The sequence below is a fragment of the Lissotriton vulgaris genome, chromosome 3_1 (assembly GCF_964263255.1).
Source record: "Lissotriton vulgaris chromosome 3_1, aLisVul1.2, whole genome shotgun sequence".
NCBI lineage: Eukaryota > Metazoa > Chordata > Amphibia > Caudata > Salamandridae > Lissotriton > Lissotriton vulgaris.
Window position 1 is genome coordinate 101,621,456 of NC_141689.1, and position 27,370 is coordinate 101,648,825.

A 27,370-nucleotide genomic window follows, 5' to 3' on the forward strand; every position below is an offset into this window, starting at 1 on the left:
GTCACTATGTCCATGCCTTACTAGGTCACTATGTCCATGCCTTACAAGCCCACCATGTCCATGATTTACTAGGCAACTATGTCCATGCCTTACTAGGCCATTATGTCCCTGCCATCTAGGCCATTATGGTCTTGCCTTCTGGGCCACTGTGTCCATGCCTTCTAGGCCACTACGTCCATGCCTTACTAGGCCTCTATGTCCATGCTTTTTAGGCCACTGTGTCCATGCTTTCAAGGCCACTATGCCCATGCCTTCTAGGCCACTATGTCCATGCCTTACTAGGTCATTATGTCCATGCCATCTAGGCCATTATGTCCATGCCTTCTAGGCCACCATGTCCATGTCTTACTTGGCCACTGCATCCATGCCTTACTACGCCACTATGTCCATGCTTTCTAGGCCATTGTGTCCATGCCCTCTAGGCCACTACGCCCATGCCTTACTAGGCCACTGCGTCCATGCCTTACTAGGCCACTATGTACATGCTTTCTAGGCCACTACGTCTATACCTTACTAGACCACTAAGTACATGCCTTACTAGGCCACTATGTCCATGTCTTACTAGACCACTATATCCATGCCTTACTGGGCCACTATGTCCATGCCTTACTAGGCCTCCAAGTTCATGCCTTACTAGGTCACTATGTCCATGCCTTACTAGACCACTGTGTCCATGCCTTACTAGGCCATTATGACCATGCCTTACTAGGCCACCATGTCCATGCATTACTGGGCCACTATGTCCATGCCTTACTGGACCTCTACGTCCATGCCTTACTAGGTCACTATGTCCATGTCTTACTAGACCACTATGTCCATACCTTACTAGGCCACTATGACCATGCCTTACTAGACAACTATGTCCATGACTTACTGGGCCGCTATGTCCATGCCTTACTAGGTCACTATATCCATGCCTCACTAGGTCACTATGTCCATGCCTTACTAGCCCACCATATCCATGGCTTCTAGGCCACTGCGTCCATGCCTTACTAGGCCACTATGTCCATGCCTTACTAGGTCACTATGTCCATGCCTTCTAGGCCACTACGTCCACGCCTTACTTGGCCACTATGTCCATGCCTTATTAGGCCACTTTGTCTATGCCTTACTAGGCCACTATGTCCATGCCTTACTAGGCCTCTATGTCCATGCCTTCTAGGCCACTACGTCCATGCCTTACTTGGCCACTTTGTCCATACCTTACTTGGCCACCATGTCCATGCCTTCTAGGCCGGTTGTAAATTGGAACAACGAGTTCCACAACAACGACTACCCTAACAACGAGGTCCCCACCAAGACCTCATCTAAACCACGATTTCTTTTACCACGCATTCCTTTACCACACTTTTTTGTGGTAAATGCAGGCATGGTTAAAAAAATGCATACCAAATACTACCCCGATCCCACCAAGCCCCCCTACCCCCTAAAAACTAATCCCAAACCCCACCCCCTAAAAACAAACATGATCACACACACCCCCTAAAAACAAACACAACCTCCTGTAAACTAACCCCAACCCCTCCCATCCCCTGATACTAACCCCAAACACCCACCACCTAAAAACTAACCCCAAACCCTCCACCTCCTAAAACTAACACCAACCCCTCCACCCCCTGAAAACTGACCCCATCCCCTCCCACCCCTGAAAACTCCCTAAAAACTAACCACAAACCCCTCTTACCTGTTCCTGTGCGAGGCTCCTACGAACTCCGCCATGCCCATAAAATAGACCGAATCAGCCTTAACCAAGCACATGCGTGGTTAAGGCGGAGTCGTTGTTCGGGTAAGTAATTGTTCGGCTTGCGTGACTCCAGAGCTCGTTCTTCCGGGTCGTAGCAAAGGTAATTCCCCTTCTAGGCCACCATGTCCATGCCTTACTAGGTCACCATGTCCATGCCTTACTAGTTCACCATGTCCATGCCTTCTAGGCCACTATGTCCATGCCTTCTAGACCACTATGTCCATGCTTTTCTAGGTCACTATGTCCATGCCTAACTGGCCTACTGTGTCCATGCCTTGCTAGGCAACTACATCCATGCCTTACTAGGCCACTACATCCATGCCTTTCTAGGCCTTTCTAGGCCACCATGTCCATGCCTTATTAGGCCACCATGTCCATGCCTTACTTGCCCACTATGTCCATTCCTTGCTAGGCAACCACGTCCATGCCTTATTAGGCCACCACGACCATGCCCTACTAGACCACCACATCCATGCCTTTCTGGAACACTACGTCCATGCCTTACTAGGCCACCATGCACATTATTATTATTATTATTATTATTTGGAATCTTATATAGCGCGTGGTTACCCTCGGGCATCCCAGCGCTAGTTCATAGTTCAGAGGAATGGAGCTGCAAGAAGGACATCATTAGGCGGGGAATAGGTGAGTTTTTAGCAACTTTCGGAACCGAATGATACCGGTCTCAGTTCGCAGATTCAAGGGCAACGCGTTCCATAACTTGGCCACATTCACCGAGAATCTTCTCCCGCCCGTCCGGGCTCTTTTAACTCTGGCCACTTTTACCAGGGATTTATGGTCCGAGCGAAGTGCTCTAGTAGCCTTATAGGGAAGAACCATATTATGCAGGATGGGAGGGCCTTCCCCTCTTAGGATTTTATGAGCCGTGCAGAGCGATTTGAATTTTATCCTCTCCCGTATTGGGAGCCAATGCAGCACTCTTAATGCTGGTTTTGCCGATTGTCTCCTAGGAATATTCAACAACAGTCTTGCTGCCGCGTTCTGCACTTGTTGAAGTTTAGTGAGCGTTGCCTCCGGGGCACCCAGAAAAAGCGCATTGCTGTAGTCCAACCTCGAGACTATCAGCCCCTGAATAAGGAGTTTCCTGGAGGTCGGAGGAAGAAGGGGTAAGATCTTGCGGGCCGATCGAAGCAAGGAAAAGCAGACTCCGGCAGTTTTCTTTGCATGGGTTTTAAATGACAAATTTTGTTCCAGCCACACGCCCAAACTTTTATTCTCTTTTTTGGGAGTTGGAGGATCGCCAAGGCAAGTCGGCCAACTACCTGGCGGTAACGAAGGCCCCGCATGTCCCAGCAACATCAGCTCTGTTTTAGCGCCGGTCAATTTTAATGCTGAGTTGCCCATCCAAGTATACACCTTGGACAGGCAGGAGTGCAAAAGATCAGGATAGTCCCCCAATTGGGAGAGGGCCACCACCAACTGGGTATCATCAGCATAGCTGATTATTTTGATGCCCAGTGGTGCCACCACATCCTCTAACGGAGCCATATAGACATTAAACAATGTGGGGCTCAGGGAGGAGCCCTGAGGCACACCACATTGAAGGGGAATGGGGGCAGATTGAGCACTACCTTCCCAAACCTGAAAGGTTTGTTGGTGAAGGAACGACGCGAGCCACTTCAAGGCCATTCCAGTCAGACCCACATCAGACAGTCGTTGGAGCAGCACCTGATGGTTTACGGTATCAAAAGCCGCACTGAGGTCCAGGAGTATCACTGCCACTGATCCTCCTGAATCCAGAATGCTCCTGGCTTCCTCCACGACTGCCAAGAGGGCGGTGTCAGTGCCTTGGCCCGGCCTGAATCCCGTTTGGGAATTCCGCAACAGGCCGTTAGACTCCAAGAAGAGTGACAGTTGCCTGTTCACCAGTTTCTCCGCAATCTTAGCGAACCCAGGCAGCAAAGAGATCGGTCTGAAATTAGCCAGGTCTGATGGATCTAGACCAGGCTTTTTCAAAAGGGCTTTCACGACCGCTTTTTTCCAACTAGGTGGAACCGACCCCTGTGCCAAGGATGCATTGATGAGATCTGTTACTGGTTCCGCGATGGTAGTTGTTATCTGCTTAAGATATCTCATCGGGACCGGATCCCTCGGTGAACCACTCTTCATGGCCCCTAGAACCCTGAGGACTTCGTCAGAGGTCACTGGGCCAAAGACATCGAGCTTAATCTGAACATCAGCTCGCTGTTTGCCTATATCTAATTCCTGAGAAGGTGGCAAGGAGTTTACGATATTTTCTACTTTCATATGAAAGTAGTTGGCCAGATCCGTACATTTCTTTTGAGGGTTCCCGTGGGTCAGTGGTGGGTCCGGAGTTTTCAGAAGGTCTCTGAAGACCTTGAACGACTCTCTAGAGGAGTTAGCCGAGTTGCCAATTCTCTCCTCAAAAAACTTGGCTTTGGCATCCCGGAGAGCGGTTTTGTATCCTCTTATTGCCTTACGATATTCAATCCGGGTTGCCTCTCCCCAATCCTTTCTCCAAATCCTCTCTAGCCTTTTGCAACCTTTCCTGAGAGTTCTCAACATCTGGGAATACCAAGGGGCTGAACCCACTCTTTTTTCCCTCTTTGGCATTTTCTTTATGGGAAGAATAGCGTCTAAAGATCTGTTTAACCAATTTTCCAAGTTTATATCAGCCATTAATGGATCCTGCACCGGACAAGGGCGAGTCCCATCTAGATTGGCAAACCAGCGCTCAACTGGGAGCCTGGACCAAGCCCTATCAGCCAAATAGATCCTAGGAATAGTTTCATTCGTTGGATCAAACTGCCAATTAAAAGGAACCAAAAAATGGTCTGACCACGGTAAGGCTAAAGGAGTTGAGGCTTCAATCCTATCCATATTAGAAATGACTGGATCCAGAAGGTGGCCCTTACAGTGCGTGGCCCCTGAATTAATTAGACTCATGTCAAAGGCTTTCAGATCACCTAGCAGGTCGGTAGCAAGTGTGTCCGCGGGGTCCTCAAAGTGGAGATTAAAATCTCCAAGTGCCACGAAGTTGGCGGACGACGATGCATTGCACATGCATTACTAGGCCACTATGTCTATGCCTTTTAGGCAACTATGTCCATGCCTTACTAGGCCACTACATCCATGCCTCTCTAGGCCATTATGTCCATGCCTTGCTAGGCCACTATGTCCATCAACTTCATTCCGCCTCTCTCTTCCCACCTCTCCGGATCAGTTCAAGCTCCCTACAGCGCTGGGACGCCCCTGGGTAGCCAACGCGCTTTACAAATCCTCATTCCATTCCATTCCATGTCCTACTCTGCCTCAACGTCCATGCATTACTAGACCACGAAGTCCAGGAGTTTTTAGTACGTCCATGCCTTCTAGGCCACTGCGTCCATGCCTTCTAGGCCACTGCATCCATGCCTGCCTAGGCCACCACGTCCATGCCTTACTAGGCCACTATGTCCATGCTTTATAGCAGCTGATGAAATTGGCAGTCGCAAGCCTATGAAGCACAATAATGAGCCATTTTATGATTTGGTCAGGGATGGCTTGGATGCTTCAAAGCAGATTCTGAAGTGGGGCTTGAATTCCATCCTCCCTCTGGCTTGGTCGCGTCATTTACCATATTTTCATGAGCACAAACGCTTTTGGTGTTTATTACTTCCTTTGATAAATTCTGCATCTCTACTCTGAGGCAGGACTTAGGAGGTGCAGCTCCTTTAAAGACAAACAAAATAAAAACATTACCAATATTCATCTTGTATATACATATGCAGAGGGTATTTGTGTCAGCTCTCTTCTGTCTATTTGAGTGCTTCCCCCATGATGCCATACAATAAGGGGTAATTGATCGGTTAAGTTCTGCCCTTGGCTCTATTGACCTTTGAAGAACAGCATTTTGCCTAATCACATGTGTGTTTCTAAATGAAAATGAGTGTGAATCAGTGCGTGAGATGGTGGTCAGTCCTTTTGCTTTGCATTTTTTCCTGGTAAAAGTCCTCTTTCACCTCTCCTTCTACTTTTAAGAGCATCTTGCGGCTCCCCAGACTATCTTACCGGGACACTTACCTGTTTCTCGCTTCATCTGCAGTGTTCTGCATCTTGTGCAGCCACCATTTCTAAACTGGACAGCCATCATGGAATGGTACTCTCCATAGTGTATCATTGTTTTACTGTTCCAAGATGGGCTCCATGTTTAAAAGCACTATGTTGGGGTTCTTCTTACGGTTCCAGCGTTGACCGAGCCGCAGCACCAGCAGCAAAGGGCCGGGCTTAGCTCCGCCTGTCCCCCGGCCCGGCTTGGCTCCGCCGGGTCCCTCCCACCACCAGTGACGCCCAGTGCAGCGCCAGGAGGCGCATAAAGGCAGCGCCGGTGTCGAGGCCAGTGGGGTTCTTCTTACGGTTCCAGCGTTGACCGAGCCGCAGCACCAGCAGCAAAGGGCCGGGCTTAGCTCCGTCTGTCCCCGGGCCGGGCTTGGCTCCGCCGGGTCCCTCCCACCACCAGTGACGCCCTGTGCAGCGCCAGGAGGCGCATAAAGGCAGCGTTGGTCCCTCGTCCCGTGGGACGCGCGCGGGCACGCGCCGGGAGACGCCCGGGACAAGGGCGGGCCGTCTGCGGCCGTCAGAGGCTAGAGGAGGCCGGGTCGGGCCACGGACTTTGGGACTTTCCTTTGGGACTTTTGAGAACCGTGAGTGTCAATTGTTGAGTGTGTTTTACAGGCTGCTAATTGAGTCGGTCTGTCATGGCTAAACTGCGCTCTTCAAAAACGCCATCTTTGTCTGGGCCGAAAGATAACTATATGGTAAAAGTGGTAAGTAAGATCAATACAGCACGCCGCATGTCTCTAGGCCGATTCAGCCTGCCTGCTTCACCAACAAATCTTTCAGAACTAACAGAGTTCTGTGATCTAGCTCCAGGGGGTACTCCAAGCACTTAAACAGTTGCAGATATAGACACATCTGTCACCTTAGCACCTACTGTGGCGTTACTAGATAACTCCCCGTCTTCGACAATTCAACCTTTACCAATATCGTCCCCGGAACCCTCTCCGGTACCCCTGCAGGCACGAAGGAAAGTGAGAGCCTGTAGAGGGTCACAAAATAAACGGGGAGGATATAAGAGAGTTAAGAAGGTAGCCACCACACCGGAGGAAGAAGTGGGAGTCCTTCCTGATAATCCAAATGAGGGGGATACGATCAAACTGAATAGTGATCAACTCGACTCCCTGATCAACATGTTTGTATTGAAAATGGAGACTATGTTTAGACCATTGGCAGACAGAGTCGAACAGGTCACAAAAGAGGTATCCAGACTGGGTACTCTTCTAGCTTCCCACCTGGCCACCTCAGAAAAAAACTCTCAAAAATCTAATGTTAGCACTAAAGAAACTAAGGGCCCTGCTGTTCCCAGTAAAGGGGTTGGGGACAAAATGGACCAGGTCTCAAAGGAGGTTTCTAGGTTGGGTGTTCTCCTATCTGCACATTTGCCTTCATCCAAAGCAGATAGGAGCACTGCCGTAAATGAGGGGGCCACAAGTTCTCGCAGTGGGGGTCACAAGGCAACAAACATCGTGGCAGCTGCAACACCTGCACAGCCCCCAAGTAATCAACCTATTCCTCCTCCCACTTTGAGGGCTAACTCGTTCCCCACTGTTGCAGGGAACAATTTAGGGTTGAGGGAAGGCAAGCAAAGACCCCTAGTTAATCTACCACCAGATTGTGCTCCATATATAGTAGTGCTAACTAATGTCCTTGGGGTAGACTCACGGTTAAATGACGCAAGGGGGGAAACTATGGATTCCTTGAACTATAAAGTATTGGCATGGCTGAGTAAATACTGTGGTTTTCCTGTCACATTTTGTAATGACATTATATCGACACGCAGAGTGGGCTGGATAGGCAATTCTAGAAAAACGACCAAGGGTAAACTTTAGGCACCCACAGCATGTAGCCACTGTTCTGCTGAGGGCGGCTTCCTTACCAATTATAGATGATTTTATATGTGCGCGCCCCCTCGGGTTTTTCTACAATCACCTTAGTAACATCTCCAAACCCCATGTTGTTCAACAAAATCCATTAACATCTCCTTCTATGCAGGGCACTGGCCTGTGTGCCCATCCTGGTTACCAAAACTCCTTGTCATCGGACTCTTACTGTTATAGTTTGTGTAGGCCACATTTTCAAGCTGAACAAATTCTTCCACTGTGTAATCGGTTTGCGCCTTTGGCATCTCTGGAGGAAAATGACTGACTGGTAAACCACTCAAGGATTAACTCACAGTCCTGCAGAATTATGACCTGGAACATTGCCGGGATTAGAGGTAAAGGTGAAAACGAAATATGGTTTGATTTTTTGAAATCTTTTGACATCTTGGCATTTCAGGAGACCTGGGACATATCGAACAGCTTTTCTTAGATGGATATAGAATTTTTTTTATTCGGTCCACAAGTAGCGTGGCAGGTAGATCAAAAGGAGGTTTACTAAGCTTGTTTAAACTTGATCTAAAAGGAGTGTTAACCCAGCTTGACTCAGGTTGTCAAAATTGCTTAATTGTTGAATTGAATTCCCCCGATTCATCAAATATTTTGTTTATAAATTTTTATAATGCAAATGCAAATGAAAGTACCAGATATAATCTTGGTTACCTTGATAATTTTTTGTCAGTTTACAGAACTAAAGGAAATTGTTTTGAGATAATTCTCTTAGGTGATTTTAATATTCAACCCTGTAATCAGCCTTGTGCCAACTCAGTAGAAGAGGGTCCGCCCTGTTCTACAGTCACGCATTTTGAACATTCAAAAAGAGGGGAGGCACTTGAGGATTTCTTGGCGGTGTGGAATCTGTATGAATCTGGATGCGGTGAGGGTGAAAATAGGGTCCCTACTTTTAAAGGATCTGGTGATGGCGCAATTATTGATTTTATTTTTATGTCCTGTTATATATTAGGTAAAGTGGTAAGGTATAAAACAGTGGTTTCAGTCTTTAGTGACCATAACCCAGTCTTAGTAGAGGTATTGTCCAGGGATTTCTTAACCATGAAATTAGTGTTACATAAGGGAGGCCAAAATGTGATTCCTATAGACCAAGGCCGTAGGTTAAAGTGGTCGAATATTAATCCAGAAACTATTGTACAGGACGTTTTGGCTAGGGCGGAGGATGACGTAGCTATCTGCCTAGGCACAGGGGCACTAAGTACTCAAGTAGTTGTGGCGTTTTATAACATCTGCAAACAGATCAACCAAAGTTTAATTGGGGCAAAAGGGCCCCCCAAACATCACGTACAGAGATGGTTTGATCACTCGTGCTCAAGGGCCCATGCTGATTTACTTAGGGCCTTGAAGACTAGTCCAAAAGACCGTGCCCTAATAGCTAAGTTAAGAGTATGTTATAAAAATACTATGCAAACTAGGAAGAACGAGTTAAAAGAAAAGGCTTGGTTAAAGCTACTTGAACCAGAGACATTAAAAAATAGCAGTCAGTTCTGGTAAGTAGTTAACCAGCCACTTTTCTCAAATGAGGAGAATCGCCCCCTTGAGTCCAATATTCCTGATGATGCATGGATCAAACATTTTGGGAATATATACTCTAACACTGCCTATCAGGACCCATTAAACGACACCACCCATAGAAAGGAGGGTTCTTGTGTTACCTTTGATGTGCAAGAAGTGGAAAGGGCGATAGACCAGACCTTGATAAATAAGGCACCTGGTCCTGATGGGGTCCCTGCCGACATTTTCAAATATGCCCCAAAATTGTGGTCGAAGATCCTGTGCAAGGTTTTTAATGCACTAAATCATGATAGTATCCCAGCATCCTGGAAATAATCCATTATCGTCCCAGTCTTTAAGAAGGGTAACAGGGTAGACCCAGCCTGTTACTGACCAATTTCCTTAATAGACTCATCTGTTAAAATTTTGGGCCGGGTCATTTTGCACAAATTACAGGAGTGGCTTGACGACAAAGGGATACTGTCAAAAGCGCAATATGGATTCAGATCCAAAAGAGGTACTTTGGATCAGTGCCTTAATTTACAACTGCTGGTGGATAAATATACCAAGGCCAAGGATGGGTCACTATACCTGGGGTTCATGGACCTGTCCTCGGCCTTCGACCTTGTAAATCCCACAAAACTCTGGCAGATCCTAATCGATTTAGGTCTTGATTCTGCCCTGGTAAACATTTTAGCGGACCTACATTCTGGTCTCTTGGCTTCTGTCAGGGTGAACGCAGAGGGGCGTTGTTCTAGCCACTTTAAATCAGAAAGGGGGGTCAGGCAGGGGTGTATCATGGCCCCCCTTCTGTTTACAGTTTATATAAACGCTCTCGAACCCATGCTTTGGGAGGCCGTGTTTGATATACCGCATATAGGGGAACTTGGCATACCGGTTCTCCTGTATGCGGACAATGCGGTCCTTCTAGCACGGACCGGGGTCGGCCCTCAACGTTTGTTGGACGCTTTTGGCCTTTTTATGACCTCCCTGGACCTTAAAATAAATGTAAAGAAATCTCAAATCATGATTATGGGAAGGGGTACAAGAAAGAAAAACCTGAAAACGTTCTACTGTTGTGAGGAGGAACTTAGCTGAGTCCCTACATTCCGATACCTGGGGATTACCTTCGAGGAGAAGGGGAATTGGGGACTGCAGATTAAAAACAGAAATGCGGCCTTTGCTAGAACCTCCTCAGCAATCATGGGCTTTAGCAGAAAATTGGGGGCTAGGCCCATAATGGCATTGTTGAACATTTATAAAGCGAAATGTTTGACGGTAGCCACATATGGCTGCACATTATGGGGGTACAGTGCTATAGACTGTCTACAAATCACTGAAAATAAATTTATGAGATCGATCTTATCAGTGTCACAGTCTACCCCATCCTATACGATTCATTCAGAGCTAGGGGCCGGTTTTATTACAGACACAATAAGAGTGGCCCCCTTAATATCCTGGCTGAAGACCTGGTTGAATGATGAACTCTCTCTGAATCATGTCATCATTAAAGATTGCCTTTCACTCGACAATTGAAATAAAATTAAGTGGTTATCTTATGTTAAACATTGGTTTCACAAATTAGGGAGACCTGAGCTCTTTTTCTCAACAGACAAAATAACTCGTAAGGACATAGCACTAATAAAGGGGGCTATGTTACTGATACTGGTCTTAAACAGAGAGGAAATTGAGCTTAGAAAACCCACTGTAAGGGCCAACCTTATTGTTGCTAATCCCCCAGGACCTGAACTTTACCTTGTTTTAGTTAATAGTTCTTACCACAGGTTTCTTTTAACACATTTTCGTTTAAATATGATCCACTTGAACTTAGGTCACTTTTCTGAATGGAGTAGTCCTGAACAGGCACCACCGTGTTCCTGCGATAATTTTTTCGACGCAGGACACAATGCATTTTTTGATGTTTTGTGGTCATTACTCGGTAATAAGGACTAAGTTTCTTGTTCCTATCCTTAAGGAGGCAGGGTTTTTTCAAGTTAAGCCCGCTCTCCTATATTTACAATTACTAAACAGCCCCAGGGTCATTTTCCACGTTGCCAGTTATTTGGTGGGTGCTGTTAGGGTTAGGAACAAGAGAATGATAAATTGTAAGTGATTGTATTTTTATAAAGTTGGATTTTCTGCATTGTATATATTGGTCTTTTAATAGAGTAACGTAATATGGCAGCTAAATTTATTGTAAAATGATTCTTTTAACAATTTTATGAAATTTGTGGGATATTTTTAAATATATGAAATGTAATTGTTTTTACAGTGTATTTGATTGTATAGTATGCTTCACCGTCTTTTTATGATATTGAATTATCGAAATAAAGTATTTTGACTGACTGACTGACACTATGTTGTCCTCCTTGGAGCAGTAAAACAGAGATACATCAGGCATTTTAGCATTCTAAGATGAGGGCCCAGTGCAATGTTTACTATGCAGCTATTTTGTAATGGTATTGTGCATAGTGTATCATTGTTTTTAAACCCTCCAAACTGGCCAACACATTGCTTGTAAACATGATAGCTATGTTGGAACTTTACAACAAGTATACACTATGTACAATATGACTGCAAGACAGCTCCCAGCTGCTATATTAAGTCTTATTTCGTTCGATTGAAAGCATATGCCTGTCATATTTTGGTGGATGGTATGTTTCTTTTTTCCACTTTTATTCTTTTAATTTATCTCCCCCATACTTGTTGAGTAATTGTCTGCTTTCCCACGTATCGGTAATTGGGTGTATGCAACAAGGAGTCAGTTGGTGGATGTATGTTTGTATGGGTGCAAGAATGAATGGCAGAGTACATTTATTATAACACATTGTGTGCCTATATTCATGAGTGACCAAAGAGGCACTTTCAGTTCTAAGCCAAACCTACTGACATTGCCAATGCTTGTTAGGTTTTTGCTGTGATTTTAATGTTTTTAAAAAGCTGCTTTACTTGGTTTGCTCTATGAATTTAACTCTAACTGAGGATGTGTGCATGATTCTACATTGCACTTGCACAATGCATGGTCTTGACACCATCCTACCTGCATCATGTGTTCGTATAAATACAAACAGATGAACGTTTAAAAAATTCTCACGTTTCTGGTTGATTTTTTTGTAGCCAAGCCCGTGGTGAAGAAAAAGGTCAAGGTTATAAAGACAGTGAAAAAGGTTGTAAAGAAACCAAAAAAGTCAACTTTAGCTAAAGCCCAAGAAAAACTAGCAAAAGGTATGTATTCTACCGCTTGACACTTTATGCTTGTTGCCCTTTTTAAATTTTTTTAACGTTTTCAATTGTGCTCATTTGTATGTGTGTTTACATTTGCTGATATTGTAATTGTGGGCTTACATTTTTGGGGTCTAATTTACTTACCTGCCTTACCGGGATTTGGGTGGTATTTTTGGGCATTGCTGCGTGTTGAAGGGTGCTTCATTCAACGCCTGGCTTTGAGTGTTCGTATTGGGTAGCCATTTTTACCCGAGTCTCACTGTTGGGGTAGGGCACCTCCAGGCGCCATCTTGATCAGCGGACTAGTCTGCCGCTTGACCTTATTTCGACTGTCTACTAAATGGCGCCCGTGACAGCGGACGCGGGCAGCGGGCGAGCCGCTGGCGCGCCGAAGGCAAGCCTGCCTGTGCCTGTCCGCGTCCGGATCGCGGCCAGCGCCAGTTACGCTGCCTCATTTTTCCCCCAAGCCAGAGTATCCTGGTCCAGGAAGCAATTATGCAGTTTAAAAGGGGTGAGCTGTAGTAAACCCTCCTGTTTTGATTTTAGCAGGCAGTGCCATACTCAGAAGCACTGCTGTAGCCAATGCTCCTTTTTGGTAGGGGGCTATGAGGGATCAAACAAGAGGAGGTTTGTCACCGGACAAAATCTTGACAGCTAGAACTAAAGACATTACATTGAATATGAAGGCATGTTTAGTTAATTGTAGGTCCCTACCTAAACATGCAGATGACATTTGGCTCACGCTTGAATCAGGTTTGTGGGATCTTATGTTTCTGACCGACACCTGGTTAAGGAAGTCTTCTAATCCTGACATATTTTTGGCTATACCTGAAGGTTAATCGAGCTAATAATAAGCGGGGGGGGGGCTTGCGATTGTTTCCAGAAACGATTGCGCGATTTCTAGCAAAAGATTAGAGAACCTAGGGTTGATTGAGGCTATGTCTTTTTCTATTAAAATCTCTTCCGGATTTACTGTTGCTGGAATCTTGGTCTATAGACCCCCGGACTCCGTGTCTATTTACATGTCGAAGCTCTTTGACATTATCGCCGAGCTCTCACTGAGATATTGGTGCTCGACGACTTTAATGTCCATATGGACAAGGACAATTGTTCCCTGGCATCACATGTAGCTGATATGCTTCAGGGATTGAACCTGACCCAACGGGTTACTGAACCCACACATCTAGCTGGTTATATGCTGGACCTTATTTTCTCAAATGATCCTGCATTGAGAGTTGAAGCTCCTATGCCTTTGACCTGGTCTGATCACCGGTTAATTCCTTTTACTTTGTTCAGTTTGCGATGGAATAATAGTCCCAGGCCCTCATATGAGGAGAGGAGAAATTGGAGGAAAGTCTTCTTGGAGTCCTTGGGTCCCGATCTCAACAGTACGCCACCTAAACTAACTGGTGACCCAAGCACAGATGCCGCAGTTTTTAATGACTGGGTTATTTAAGCTCTTGACATAATTGCTCCCGTCAAAACTGTTAAATCTGCCAGGAATAAGCCTTCGGCTCCTTGGTTTTCGTCAGAACTTCACAGTGAGAAAAGGGCCTGTAAAAGGTTAGAACGTATATGGCGAGAAAATTACGACTTAGAAGCTAAAGCTACCTACAAAATCAGCCGTAAAAAAATGTTGTTGTCTTAAACGCGAAACAAAAGGGGATGATGGACGGAGCGTTTGAGCAAATCAAACACTCACCCCCAGTCAACTGATCTGGGTTTAATCCATTACCATTCTTTAGCTCACTCAGCCACCCCAGTTCATACATGGCCATATGCAAATCAGTCTGACCCTGTGCCTCATGGGAACAGACCAGCCAGAACCGCCAAGCAGAACGGTGATGGATTAAACCCAGATCTGTTATGTTAATGTTAATGTTAATAGTGCTTGTAAAGCGCTAACAATCATCCTAAATTAGGATATCACGGCGCTATAATGACAGTAGTGAATGTCAGTGATAGGCAGGTAATAGGATCCGTGTTTTAATCAGGCTTGGGGAAGTGAAATGTTTTTAATTGCTTCCTGAAAGACGGGTAGCAATCTGTCAGTCTAAGATTGACGGGCAGCTCATTCCATCTGGTCACTACCAGGTGAGAGAAGGCCCGTCCGCCCATCCTTGTTGTTTTCATACGGGTAGTTCTAGCTCTTGCTGTTGTTTGGGAACACAAATTCCTGGATGGTGCATAGAATTTAATTTTGTTTTTTAAAATACATGGGCCTGTATTGTGCAATGCTCTATGTGTTATGCACAGTAGTTTAAAAGTAGCTCTTTGACTCATTGGCAACCAGTGGAGCTCTCTTAGGCAACTCTTGGCTGGATCGTATTTTCTTTTGTTGCAGATTGCTTTTGCCGCAGCATTCTGCATAACCTGTACTTTAGAAAAGAGATATTCAGCCATTCCCACGAACAGAGAGTTTCCGTAGTCCAGCCTACTCATCAGTAGGGACTGGACTAGGATCTTTTTACACTCATTAGGAATCCATGGAAAGACTCTTCTGAGCATTTTCAATAATGCAAAGCCTTTACCACAGATTGTTGATACATTGGTTTTCATGCTCAGAGTGTTATCCAATGTCACACCTAAATTCTTTGCCGTTATTGTCGGGCTGGGGGGGGCACCCAGGGTTATAGGCCACCAACTGCTGTCCCATTGCTGTGTATGTCTGCCGAACAATAATATTTCGGACTTGTCTACATTTAACTTAAGGCAGTGACTATGCATCCAGTTGGCTAGTTCGGCGAGGCAATTTAGTAGCCTGTCCTTTGAGTCATTTTCCTCATCTAATTTGATCATCAGCTGGGTGTCGTCTGCATAAGAACAGATAATGACACCCCATTTTCTTCCTATTTCAGCCAACGAGGAGACAAACACATTGAACAATGTTGGGCTCAAAGAGGCCCCTTGCGGGACCCCATACTTGATGTTCCGCGAGGGGATGAAAAATCACCCATCCGTACTGATTGTGTTCTATCTTGCATAAAGGATCGCAGCCACCCTAATGCATTTTCCCGGATACCTTTCGCAGCGAGAATTTCCAATAACCGATTGTGTGGTACGGTATCAAATGCCGCGGAAAGGTCCAATAGTATCAGGGCAACTGTTTTTCCCTGATCTACCTGGGTTCTGATGTTATCTGTCATTGCCAGAAGTGTTGTCTCTGTGCAATTATTGGTCCGGAACCCTGTTTGAGAGATGTCTAGTAAATCGTTGGTTTCCAGGAAATTGGATAGTTGCCTATTGACTAATTTTTCTAGTACTTTTGACAAATACGGCAACTGTGAAATATGCCTATAGTTTGCTGGATTATTGGTATCAGAGCCTGCTTTTTTTAATAACGGAGTGACTGTGGCATTTTTCCAGATTTTGGAAATTCTGCAGAGGTTAGAGAAAGATTAAATGCTTTTGTTACGACCGGACAAGTTATTGGAGTTAGTTGTGAGAAAATATGATAAGGGCATGGGTTCAATGGCGAACCTGATTTGACTTCTAACATAACTTTGCCCACCTCCTCTTCTGAAAATGGGCCGAACCTGAGGCAGCTAGCCTGGGTTATAGATGAAACGTGGGGTTCTAATTGTTCTGGTTCGTTATTAGAGAAAGAGGCATAAATTGTATCTATTTTCTGACAAAAGTAATCATTTATTTTGTTGCAACCTTCTTGTGAGGGAGTGAGATCTAAAGAAAGGCTCACAGGGCTACATAGTTCTTTGACTATTTTAAATAGCTCTTTCGATGAATTTTTGTTTTCTGTTATTCTACGTGAGAAATATTCTTCTTTGCTTTCCTAACAGCTTTGTTGTAGAGTGTAAGTTCTCTTTTATATGTAGCTCTAGTTCCTTGGGTTTTATTGAGTCTCCACCTATGTTCAGAAGCTGTGCACTTTCTTTTCAATGATTTTAGTTCTGGTCCGTACCATTTCTCTGATATTGTTTGTCTGCGTTTATGTTTAGAGTGTAATGTTGACTGGGTGTGAGTGTTTGATTGGTTCAGATGCTCCGTCCATCACCACCCCCTTTTGTACTGCATTGTCTTAAATGCAGCATGATCAGAAACTATGTTGCTAACTAAATTAAGGTCTCTAATAATGCTACCAAGGAAGTTTTTAAGATTGTGCAGGGTTTCTTGAAACCGCAAGCATTGAAAAGCTTTTTTGTCTCCTCTGCCCCTCTGTGTGACAATCTAGAAACTTTCTTTCAGGAGAAGGTTCAAGCAATTTATTCTGCCCTCACCGGGGAGAGGTCTGATACTATTACTATTCTGTCTACCTCTCATCCCAATGCTTGGGATAAATTTCACCCATATTGCCCAGAATCTTCCCTTTCAGATCTGAAGAAAGTCAAGTCGGGTTCACCCCTTGGCCCCTGCCCGTCAAGTCTTTTTAAATTGCTGGCCCCTTTGCTCAATCCTTATGTAAATCCAATCTGGAATGTCTCTTTGTCAACGGGCTGTTATCTGTTGATATGGAAACAGGCTTATATCGTGCCGATTCTTAAGAAAGAGAATGCAGATCCACAGTACTTAAGAATTTCAGGCCGATATCTTTGCTGCCAGCACCCGCAAAAATCTTAGAGATGGAAGTTCAGCCGCAGTTATCTGACTTTTTGGAGGTCAATAGCCACCTCCATGATTCTCAATCAGGCTTTATGGCGGGCTTTAGTACGGAGACTGCCCTATTACAAGTGGCAGAAACAATATGTGAATCCCTAGACCAGGGCGTCAGTGCCATGTTGGTGCTGTTTGACTTGTCCGCAGCATTTGAAAGAGTATCACACCAGATTCTATTAGAAAGACTGGCACTGCTTGGAGTTATGGGAACTCCTTTAGCCTGGTTGCGCTCCTTTCTTACATCCCTGTCACAACAAGTGTTCCCCCGCCCCCATGTTTCCTCTGCCGGTCCGCTTGTGTGTGGAGTCCCACAGGGCTCGGAGTTGAGTCCCACTCTATTTAATGTATATCTTGCCCCTTTGGTATCTGCATTTGAGCGCTGTGGAGTCCGAGTGGTTTCCTATGCCGGTGATACCGAGTTGGTATTCCCTTTTAAAGATCATGCAGAGAGCGCTTTTGGCAGATTTAGGCAATGTCTTATGAATATTTCTTTATGGATGACTGACAGTTGCCTGAAGTTGAACACCGATAAAATGGAGGTTATATTTTTTAATCAACCTTCTACTCCACTGGTCGAACTTTGGTGGCCGAAGGAGCTTAACTCCCTTCCCGCTCCTGTCACATCGGCCCGCAATGTAGGCTTCAAATTCGACTCTAAATGGTCATGCAAGGTCCAGATAGGGCATGTTTCTGCTTCTTGTAACTGGAAATTGAAAGCCCTGTGGAGATTCCTTCATGTTCTGCCGATGGACTGCAGGGAAACGGTGGTCCGCGTGCTTGTTAGCTGGACTACGCTAACAGCTTGTATTTAGGCCTTCGAGCCTATCTGATTAGAAAACTACAGACCATCCAGAATGCTGCTGCCAGGCTTATTAGAAATGTGCCACTTCGTCATCATATCTCCCCTCATTTGCGTAGCCTGCATTGGCTCCCAGTGAGGAAGAGAATAGAGTTTAAAGCTCTGTCTTCAGTTTACAGAGCCTCTAGAGACAGAGGCCCAGGATACTTGAAGCTGAGACTTCAGAAGTACAGCCAGACTAGGACTCTGTGATCCAATTCTAAGGAATTGCTACGGATCCCTCGCTATGCCAAGATTATGGTTGGCGGACGAGCTTTTTCTGTAGGAACTGCTACTTTCTGGAATTCCATGCCTGACCATCTTCGTAAAGCAGAGTCGGAAGTTGCGTTTAGGAAGGCTTTGAAAGCTTGTCTGTTTGACCTGCCTTAGCCTGTTGTGCTCTTCTGGGTCTTTTCCGCTAATTAGCGCCGGGACACCACCGTTGGTGGTAGCCGCGCGCTCTACAAATGGAATGGAATGGAATTAATAATTCTCCTTAATAAATTCTATTTTTTAAATACATATTGAAAGCAATATCAGTTTTAACAAGTCATCATTCTGCATAACTTCCCTCCAAAGGAGATGAACTTGAACTTGAAGTGAAGAGTGGAGACAGGCTATATTTCAGTTTATTCAAGTTACACTTTGGAGGTTTGTACATAGCAACACCCCAGCAGGAGCACAGGTGTTCTCGCAGCTCATTCCTTTGGGTTTATTGAGACAACCTTCCCCAAGAACCTTCACGCCTCAGACACCGAGTGCAGGAGAAGTCTGGAGCGCTGGGCGTCCAGCGCTCTGATACCCCCAAGGGTCATGTTTGCGCTATACAAAACTATCAAAATAAATATTGAAGGCGTCGTCACCAGGGCCATCTTCTGCCCATGCATCTCCTTCTCTCACCAGTTATTGCTGCCATGTTCTCAGGTGCAGTCATTGCCCAGGTATGTGCCATTATATGTCAGTGAAGCCCATCATGTCCCCAGGTATCCTCATAGCATGCCCCTCACTGCCGCCAGGTGTCCACAAGTGTCCCTGATATACCAGTAGTTGTTCCTGCCATCTTCCTAGGTATTCACCATCTTTCACTGGCGTCATATGCCACTGGATGCCAGCCAGCGTAGCTACAAATGTCTTTGGAAGTTGACCAGCCAAGCAAAGTCCAGCAAACATAGGGTCTTAGTTACAAGCGCAGTGCGCCGCCGGAATGTTCTGGTGGCGCACTGAGCGTTCCCATCTCTACGAGGCCACGTAAAGCCACCCTGCATGGCTTTTCATGCCCTTGTAAATATGTTGTGAGGCAACGGAAGCCGCTGTGATAGGGAGGTGTGTGCCATGGCATTTGAACCAGTCCCAGATCTACAACATGCTGGAAACCTGGGAATACATCAAAAGCAGGGGTGGCGTAAGGGCTATTTTTGTGAAGGAAGGTGTAAGGTAGCATTCCCTTCCCCCAGAAAAAAAACCTGAGTCAAAACACGGAAATTGCCGCTGCACATGTGCTACATTGATTTCAGTGCGGCATTCGATAACATCGATAGAGACAGACTCTGGAGGAAACTGGCACAATGGGGAATACCGCATTCCACGTTAAGCATGCTGAAGCTTCTCCATTCCGACACCTGGGTGCATGTGAAGCTAGGAGGCGGCACACATTTATCATCTAAAGTCCGCACCACCAAAGGCCTTAAGCAAGGGTGTGTGCTCGCCCCAACACTGTTTAATCTGTATATGGCGGATCTACCAGGCGTATTAAACACTTGCAATTCCCATCCCCCGAGGCTGGGAGGGAAACCCCTGAGCAACCTTCTGTACGCAGACGATGTCGTGCTACTGAGCCATACCTACATCGGCCTCAAGCAACTACTAATTCAAATGCACAGTTATGCCATGGAAAACAAACTAAAAATAAATTTAAGCAAAACTCGCACTATGTCAATAAACATACACAAAAAGCCGCAGAAGATATGGACACTGGGGGGCCAAAATATTGAGCCAGCTTCGGACTATAAATACTTGGGAGTCATCTTCGACCAAGATGGTTCATTCTCACAGCAAATGCTAGAAGCAATAAGGAGAGCGTCTTGTATTGCCGCCACATTAAAAAGCATAGCTAACCAACTAACAGGACCAATTTTGACTCCTTACTTGAAAATCATCCAGGCTAAGCTACTACTATCCATCTGCTACGGCAGCGAGGTTCTACGTGGGAGAGATGCCAAGAATCTGGACGTAATCCAGACAAAAGCCTACCGAACAATGTTTTCGCTCCCATCCTATACATCGCCCGCCCAACTCAGGCTGGAATTTGGACTACAAAAACAAGCTCTTGCAAGACAGGGAGCTTACATCATCTGTTGCCACAAACTTCGTTCTGCTATTACTAACACTTTAATGAGCTGTTATGGCAAGACATTCAAAGAAGGGACGCATCTCAGGCAAGATCTTACCTGAAGACAGCCTTGGGGACTACCAAACTATTTGCGATCTGGGATTTGCAACTCGGCCACAAAGCATTTAAAAAACTGGTCTGGAAAACTGTCAAAACTCTTTCACTACTAGAGGATAAAGAGTCATTCGCTAAAAGAAGCCATGCATGGATGACCATAAACACATATAAATCCCTGACACCTCAACCATACTTCAGCCAGGGTTATCCCAAGACAATAAAACTGAAGTTTCTGAAATACAGACTAGGGGTCTTGCCTACCAGAGAGCATTTGCCACCATGGCTAAGGAGCAATGGCCACGAACCCTGCACCTTCTGCAATACAGAGAAGGGCGACATACTTCATATGACTTGCCTCTGCCAAGAGTTCAGGCCAGCACGCCAGCTGTTCCTAAAGGACCAACTTAGACAGATAGGAACTCGCACTAGAAGGCAAGCAGTACTGGCTTGTCTTAACCCTGCAAACACAAAACTGAACTGCAGGTATGTAAAGTTCCTTGCGCTAATTGAGCAGAAACTGCCAAAAAACATTACACAGCATCTAGACACTAATTTGAACTTAATGACACCTGCTCTTACCCAAAAGTAACGCATCTGGAAATTTGTATTGGGCTTTTACTGTTTGCTCTTTTAATGACGTTTTAAAGACACAACTTCTTTTATGATATTTAATCTGTTTTGTAAAATGTTTGCACTGGTTTTAATTAACTATGCATAATAAAATTACCTTACCTTACCTTACCTGAGTCAACGCAGATGCCCTTGCACTGTGGTGCAAGAGTGCCTGTGTTGGCGCATGCAGTCATTTGTGCACCAGCGCTGTGAAGAAGGACAGGAGTACGCTGTATCAGCGCATTCCTGCCCTTTTCTTTTGAGATAGGGCAGCACAGCAGGAAGCCTTCCGGTGCTGCCCGGCGCCAAAATATAGTAAATGAGGTCCATAGTTTTTCCCATACCACCACCCCAGGCAAAACAAGCCTCAACTGGATCCGGGTATCTCCCTGGGAAGACGCGATGTGCAGTAATCTTACAGAAGAGTTGGAGATAGGGTGACCAACCGTCCGTAAATTTCATGGACAGTCCGTAATTTCGGCCGTCTGTCCGTTGTCCGTATAGGATCCTTTAACGGACGCCATTTGTCCGTAATTTTAACCGGGCACAGCTTCCACCCACCTCCCTTCTTGACTCCGAGGCTGTTCCAAAGCTCAGATACCCCGCAGCATTGGAGAGGCACAGCGGGATGGCCTCACACCTCCAGCCCTTGATGAGCTGTTAAGAGGTGCTCGAAGGTGACAGAGAGAGGGGCTGTGGCTTCAGGAGCAGGGGCTCCTATTCAGATGCAAACAGCCCTGAATGCGTCTCTGCAATTTAGAGGGGCCGCCGCCTCACACATTCCCTTTCTGCCAGGGCCCCAAACATCCTAGAACCGGCCGGCCCTGATTGCACCGAGGCAGCACTGGTTCTCTTCACAGAGCGAGCGGTTCTTCTAACATGCAGCCTATAATGTAATAAGGTAAAGAAATGGCACAATCGCACCCACACTGATTAACAAAGTATGGAGGACAATCCGTTAAATCAGTTCTCTTGGAGTATCTCCTTTACGTACTGTACATCAGTGTGGGCAGAAGGGGGCAAAACTAACATTTTGGAAAGAGAGCCTGTCTTCTCCTTGTCTTGTCTAGGAGGGGGTGAGGAGCCCTACCCCACCCTGGAAGAGACAGGACGATACTAAAATACCGCATGCCCACCCCTGTGCCCACCCTGGTGGATCCTGTTCCCCCTCCTGTGATCGCTCCTGCCCCCCCAGTGATGGCTCCTGTGCCCCCATGTGATGGCTCCCCCCCCCTCTCCCCCCCCTGCCTGTGATGGCTCCTGTCCGCCCTGTGGTGGATCCTGTCTCTACCCTGGGTGGCTTCTGTCCCAGTCCTGGAATGTCTCCTGCAGCGAGGGTGAAGTTCTTGATGTGCCTCTTCTCAGAAAGGCTCAGCTCAAAATTAATATGAAAAGGTGGGCAAGTGAGTAAGTGAAGGGATGGGTGGATAGCTGGATGAATTAGTGAAAGGGTGAATGGATGAATGAAAGATTGAATTGAAAGATGAGAGAGGATGGCTGGATTGATGAGTGAGTGGAAGGATGGAAGAAAGAATAGGTAAATAGCTGAATGTGTGGGTGGAAGGGTAGCTGGATGGGTAAAAGGGTGGATGGATCAGTAAAATGATGGCTGGATGAGTGAAAGCGTGGATGGTGAGTGAGTTGATGGATGAGTGAAATGATAGATGATTGATGAACTGATAAGTTCAAGGGTGAATGGATGGACAGATGAGCGAAAGGGTGGATGCAAGGATGGATGAGTGAGTGAAAGGGAGGGTAGATGGACAAAAGGATGAATAGATGACTGAAGGAGTTAAAGGATAAATGGATGAGAGAAAGGATGGATGAGTGTTAGGGTCAATGGATGGATTCATGAGTGGATGAGTAGATGGGTGGGTGGATGGATGGAAGGAAGGATTGCTAAGTGAAAGGGTCGATGGAGAGAGAAAGGGAGGATGGATGGATGACTGAAAGGGTGGATGGTTGGAAGGATGAGTGACTGGGTGGATGGATAGTAAGTGAAAGGATGGCTGGATGGGTGAAAGGGTAAATGGCTGGATGGATGAGTGAATGAATGGATGGATGGATGGATGGGTAGAAGAGAGGATGGATGAGTGTACAGATGGATAGGGTGAAAGGGTGGATGGATGGATGATGGATAAGTGAAAGGATGAATGAAGGGATGGATGAGTGAAATGATAGATGGCTGGATACATGATGCATAGATTTGCAAATGGTTGAATATGTTTGGGTATGGCTGGGCTTACTTATATACTATTGCGCGACCTCTGATGTGCCTGAAGTTTTGTCCTGAATTTTGACCTACTGTCCTGAATTTGAGTCCTGAATTTTGACCCTTTGTCCTGAATTTTTACAGTCACCGTCCTGAATTTGCACCCATAACAGTTGGTCACCCTGGTTGGAGAGGTTGCAAAATGTTAGAAGCGTGGTTCACTCCAGTGACTTCTTACATGCATACTCTACATGTGAAAAGGAAAAAACCTTTGAAACACACAGTAGTCTACACTTACGCAGTTTGGATATAAATTGCAATATCTAAGGTAACGGCGTGCACTCAATCTAGGTTTTCGGCTGAGTTCCTCTAGTGCTCACTGGTGTCAGGGGTATGACTCTGCAGTGCAATGGGACACTCAATCAGATATATGTGGTCCATGCAGGGAAGACTGCCCCCTGCTGGAGAGAGTCACCTTGCTTTTATATGCTAGACTTTGGTTGTTGGGATGTTTGCCACGTTTAGGGACCAGCTCTTCAGATGGTTTTGGAGACAGGAGCAGTGCTTACTTTGCTTACTTTTCGCATCAGACATTTCCCGAGAACGAGAGAGAGAAAAACACCAAACAAAGCACAAAGAAAGAGAAACAAAGTAATCAGTCTCCAAGGGAGCAAGAAGGAACCTACAAGCGCGAGATAAAAGGGGCAGGAAGTGTTTGGTGGTGGATTAAAGAGACATGCAGTCCTTGCGAAGAAGCGCAGTAGATGTCTAATTGCCGACCTTGACAGGAAATATGACCTCTCTTGCAGAAAAAACATATTTATTTAATTCGAAGGGTTCGACTCCCCATTTCAAAATGTTCAGAGTCCCAATAAACAATAAGTGACTCACTTCCGTAAATGAACGAAACGCATAGTAACCAAATAAATTAGGAACACATGCAAAACATGATTGGCATTAATTAGAAATGTTGCCTAATGATTTGAAAAGATGTTACTGTGAGCCCCGGAGAGCTGCTCGTGTCTTCCGAGCTCTGCGGTCAGTGCTCAGAATTCACTGTGGACTGACCGAGGCATGGCCTTTGGTACCATTGCAGTTTGTAACTATTGAAGTTAGTTACTTTGGGAGCTGCAGAAGAGAAAGCCTGGAATAAAAAGGTGGCCTTACAGAAAAATAGACCCGGACAGTCCCATGATCATAACAGGCTCCCTCAAGCGAGGGATAAAGACCCATTGAGGAGGAGACGGGGCTGTGTGGTGTTTATTGGAAGTGTCTCATCAGCATCATTGTATTTCTATAATCATTTCTATTATTATACTCCGAGGCACTGGAGAGAATCTTCAATGCCTGCCTTCTTACCGTGGAACATTATTGTTCTTGAGAGGCAAATATGTGAATCAAGAAATTCTTTGCAGTTTAGAAGCCCAAACGCAAAACACCAACATTCACTCAAACCCTCCAAGAAGTGAACAGCAATCATATTATTCCTCAGGCAAGAATGTCAAGATCAGAAACCACAGTGTAGCATTCTCATGTAAACAAATTCAATCATGTCCTGACATTCTGGAAAGACTTCTCCAATCTTTAACCTTTTCTATGCTCATGACGGCTCCCGGCCGTCATGAGTCACGATGGGCGTGTGCTGATGATGGCCGGGAGCCGTCATGACCACGCCCACGATTGGAATCTTCAGCACTGCGGTGGAATTTGCGCCGCAGCGATGAGGTTAAAGGGTTCTCTGTAAACAAAGGTACCCCATCATCTTGAGAGAAGAGGGTTTTGGTAAAGCCCTCAGGCCTCTCCACATCCCGCCTACACGAGGACGACAAACCTGGACACCTAGGACCCTGCAACTTATCCTCCGATAAACATTTTCCTATCATGGGAGCGGTCATTCAGCAAACTATCGCCAACAGCTGCACAAAAAGATCAACTGCGATGCTCCTGCGCGACTCCCACTCCAGCCCATGATGGCAGCGTCAGACAGCAGCAGCATCCATTCAGGTGGTTGATGATGCCCAATCATCTTTACTGCATGTTTGTTCGGCTGGCTCTCTACACAGCATCCAAAACCATCAACCATTGAGGCCCACTTGAGGTCCTCACATAGTGAATGACCTCATGAAGCGTTGTCTTCCAACTGTTGATGTCATGATTTGGGATCAAAGCTGGTCCAGTTGAGTCTCACAAGATCCAAGCAATTTCCATGTTGACATCACATATAGGATGAAGAGTAACTGTGATTAACTGGCTGTCCTTTCGAAGTCACTCGGATTCACCTTTTACACTAAGCTGACCCTCAATGAACACATAGCATAAAAACCAACATGGCTTCCTAACTGCTCTCTCTACTAAAGACATTGATACTTTTCCTCCTGTTATGTACCCCCACCCACCTTTTCGAGCACAAATGACCCAATTCCAAAAGCACCCAGAGAAGTGAGTGTATCAACCTCTCTCTCGATAAAGGGAAAATGGAAAGGTTTCTCAGACTCCTGCTTTGGCAATTCAAATAGGACAAAACAGTGTTTAGAGAAAAACAGACCTGCCAGAGAACTCACCTGGTAATATATGGGTCCAACCATGTTTATTACACCCTCAAATATTGTAGCATATATGTGTCACAATAGTCATGATAAGAAGATGTATACTCGAAAAGGCAAACAGTATCAATGTACAAAATAATAAATATATCAATCATTATATCTCATATATCAGTCAATCAGTCAATCAATTAGGACTTATAAAGTGCGACAAACCACCCATAAGGGTATCCAGATGCTGAAAGTTAAAATCCTTTCACAACAATCTTTCTTCCGACCACTATCGCTGTGGGCAGGTGACCGACCGACAATGTGTCGACGGTTCCACCTGCCCAATTACGATACGACCACCGTGCAGGCGATCGTAAAATGCCTTTTTCTACTGCGGCTTCTGCTGCAGTCCGAAAAAGGCTGCGGCACACTCAGCAGTAGAAAAAGGCATTTTTCAACCATCCATGCACCGTGTGCCAGGCACCATCTGGTGCCTGGCACACGGTGCATAGATGTGCCCCCTGGCCACGGGGCAGTGGCCCACATGGACGGGAGCCCTGCTTGTAGCTCCCAAAGTCCCATTCCATCTGTCTTTACATGGCATTGGGACCGCTTTGTAAAGGCTGAGGGAAATGGACACCGTAATCCCTATGGTAGTGGCTGCGCAGGCACTGCCTCCATTGTAGGGATACGAATCCGACTGCCGCCCCGATGGGCTCCTTGAGCCTGTCAGAGGCAGTGGTCCGACCGCCGGTATTGTAATCCAGTGAACGAACTGCTGCCCTTGATGTCCGGCAGACCGCCACCACCAGCCTGGTGAAGGCACCTGACATCGTAATGAGGGCCTTAGTCTGTAATGGCTCCTGGAGGTAGAGCTGCGGGGAGGTGGGGCGGGGCGGGGGAGGGGCAGGTTGGGTTAGTAAAATACGGCATACGGCCGTTCTGCATTGTGTAAAGAAATAAATAAATAAAATAGCCAGCAGCAAAGGACTGTAGAAATTCTTAAGACTGTCTATGGGAGACTGGAAATATGTTAAATGAAAGTAAAAACCGAATGATTACCATCTGGACTGAGCAATAAATATACATGCTGACATGGCTGCCATAAACATCGACATTTGCACTAAAAATTTCTGGCTGCTGGCCATTTTCTACGTTGCACCAATGAAATATTCTCTTAAGTATTTTAAACATGCGTTACGTTTGATGGAGTTTGAATGAGCACTGAGGAAGGCGAAGGGCTGAAATGTATTTGCTCAAAAGAAATTTTTAATGTATGTTTAATGGTTTTATTTTACATTATATTTATTCCTTATAATTTTTTACATTTGCTTAATAATTCCAAATATGTTTTTTTTTAATTATATGTACAATTTAATTTATTTTACATTACTTTTTATACATTTAGGAAAAATATATATTTTTAACAACAATATTTTTAACAACGATATTTTTTCTCTCGATATTTTCGTACTTACTTAAAGATTGGATGTTGATATTTTTGACAATTATATTTATGTCCCGATATTTTGGTAACACAATATTTGTGTAGTCATTATTCTGTCAGTGACCCCTGCACTTTATATGACATCTGCATTATCTACAGTGCCTTAAAGGAGGACACTCCCACATATCTAGCTAACAAATTCACCATCTCAAGCGACTCTTGGCATGCCAGCAGCAAG

The 27,370-nt window shown here is 45.5% G+C and overlaps 1 protein-coding gene across 1 annotated transcript in view; it reads left to right on the plus strand.

The window, feature by feature from the left end:
• LOC147726028 (putative carboxypeptidase X1) overlaps positions 1 to 27,370 on the plus strand; it is a 369,873-nt gene that overhangs the window by 68,811 nt on the left and 273,692 nt on the right. Inside the window, exon 2 of the mRNA XM_086960142.1 lies at positions 12,325 to 12,432. Within this exon, the coding sequence (XP_086816268.1) occupies positions 12,325 to 12,432 (108 nt within the window). The remainder of the gene's footprint in view (positions 1 to 12,324; positions 12,433 to 27,370) is intronic.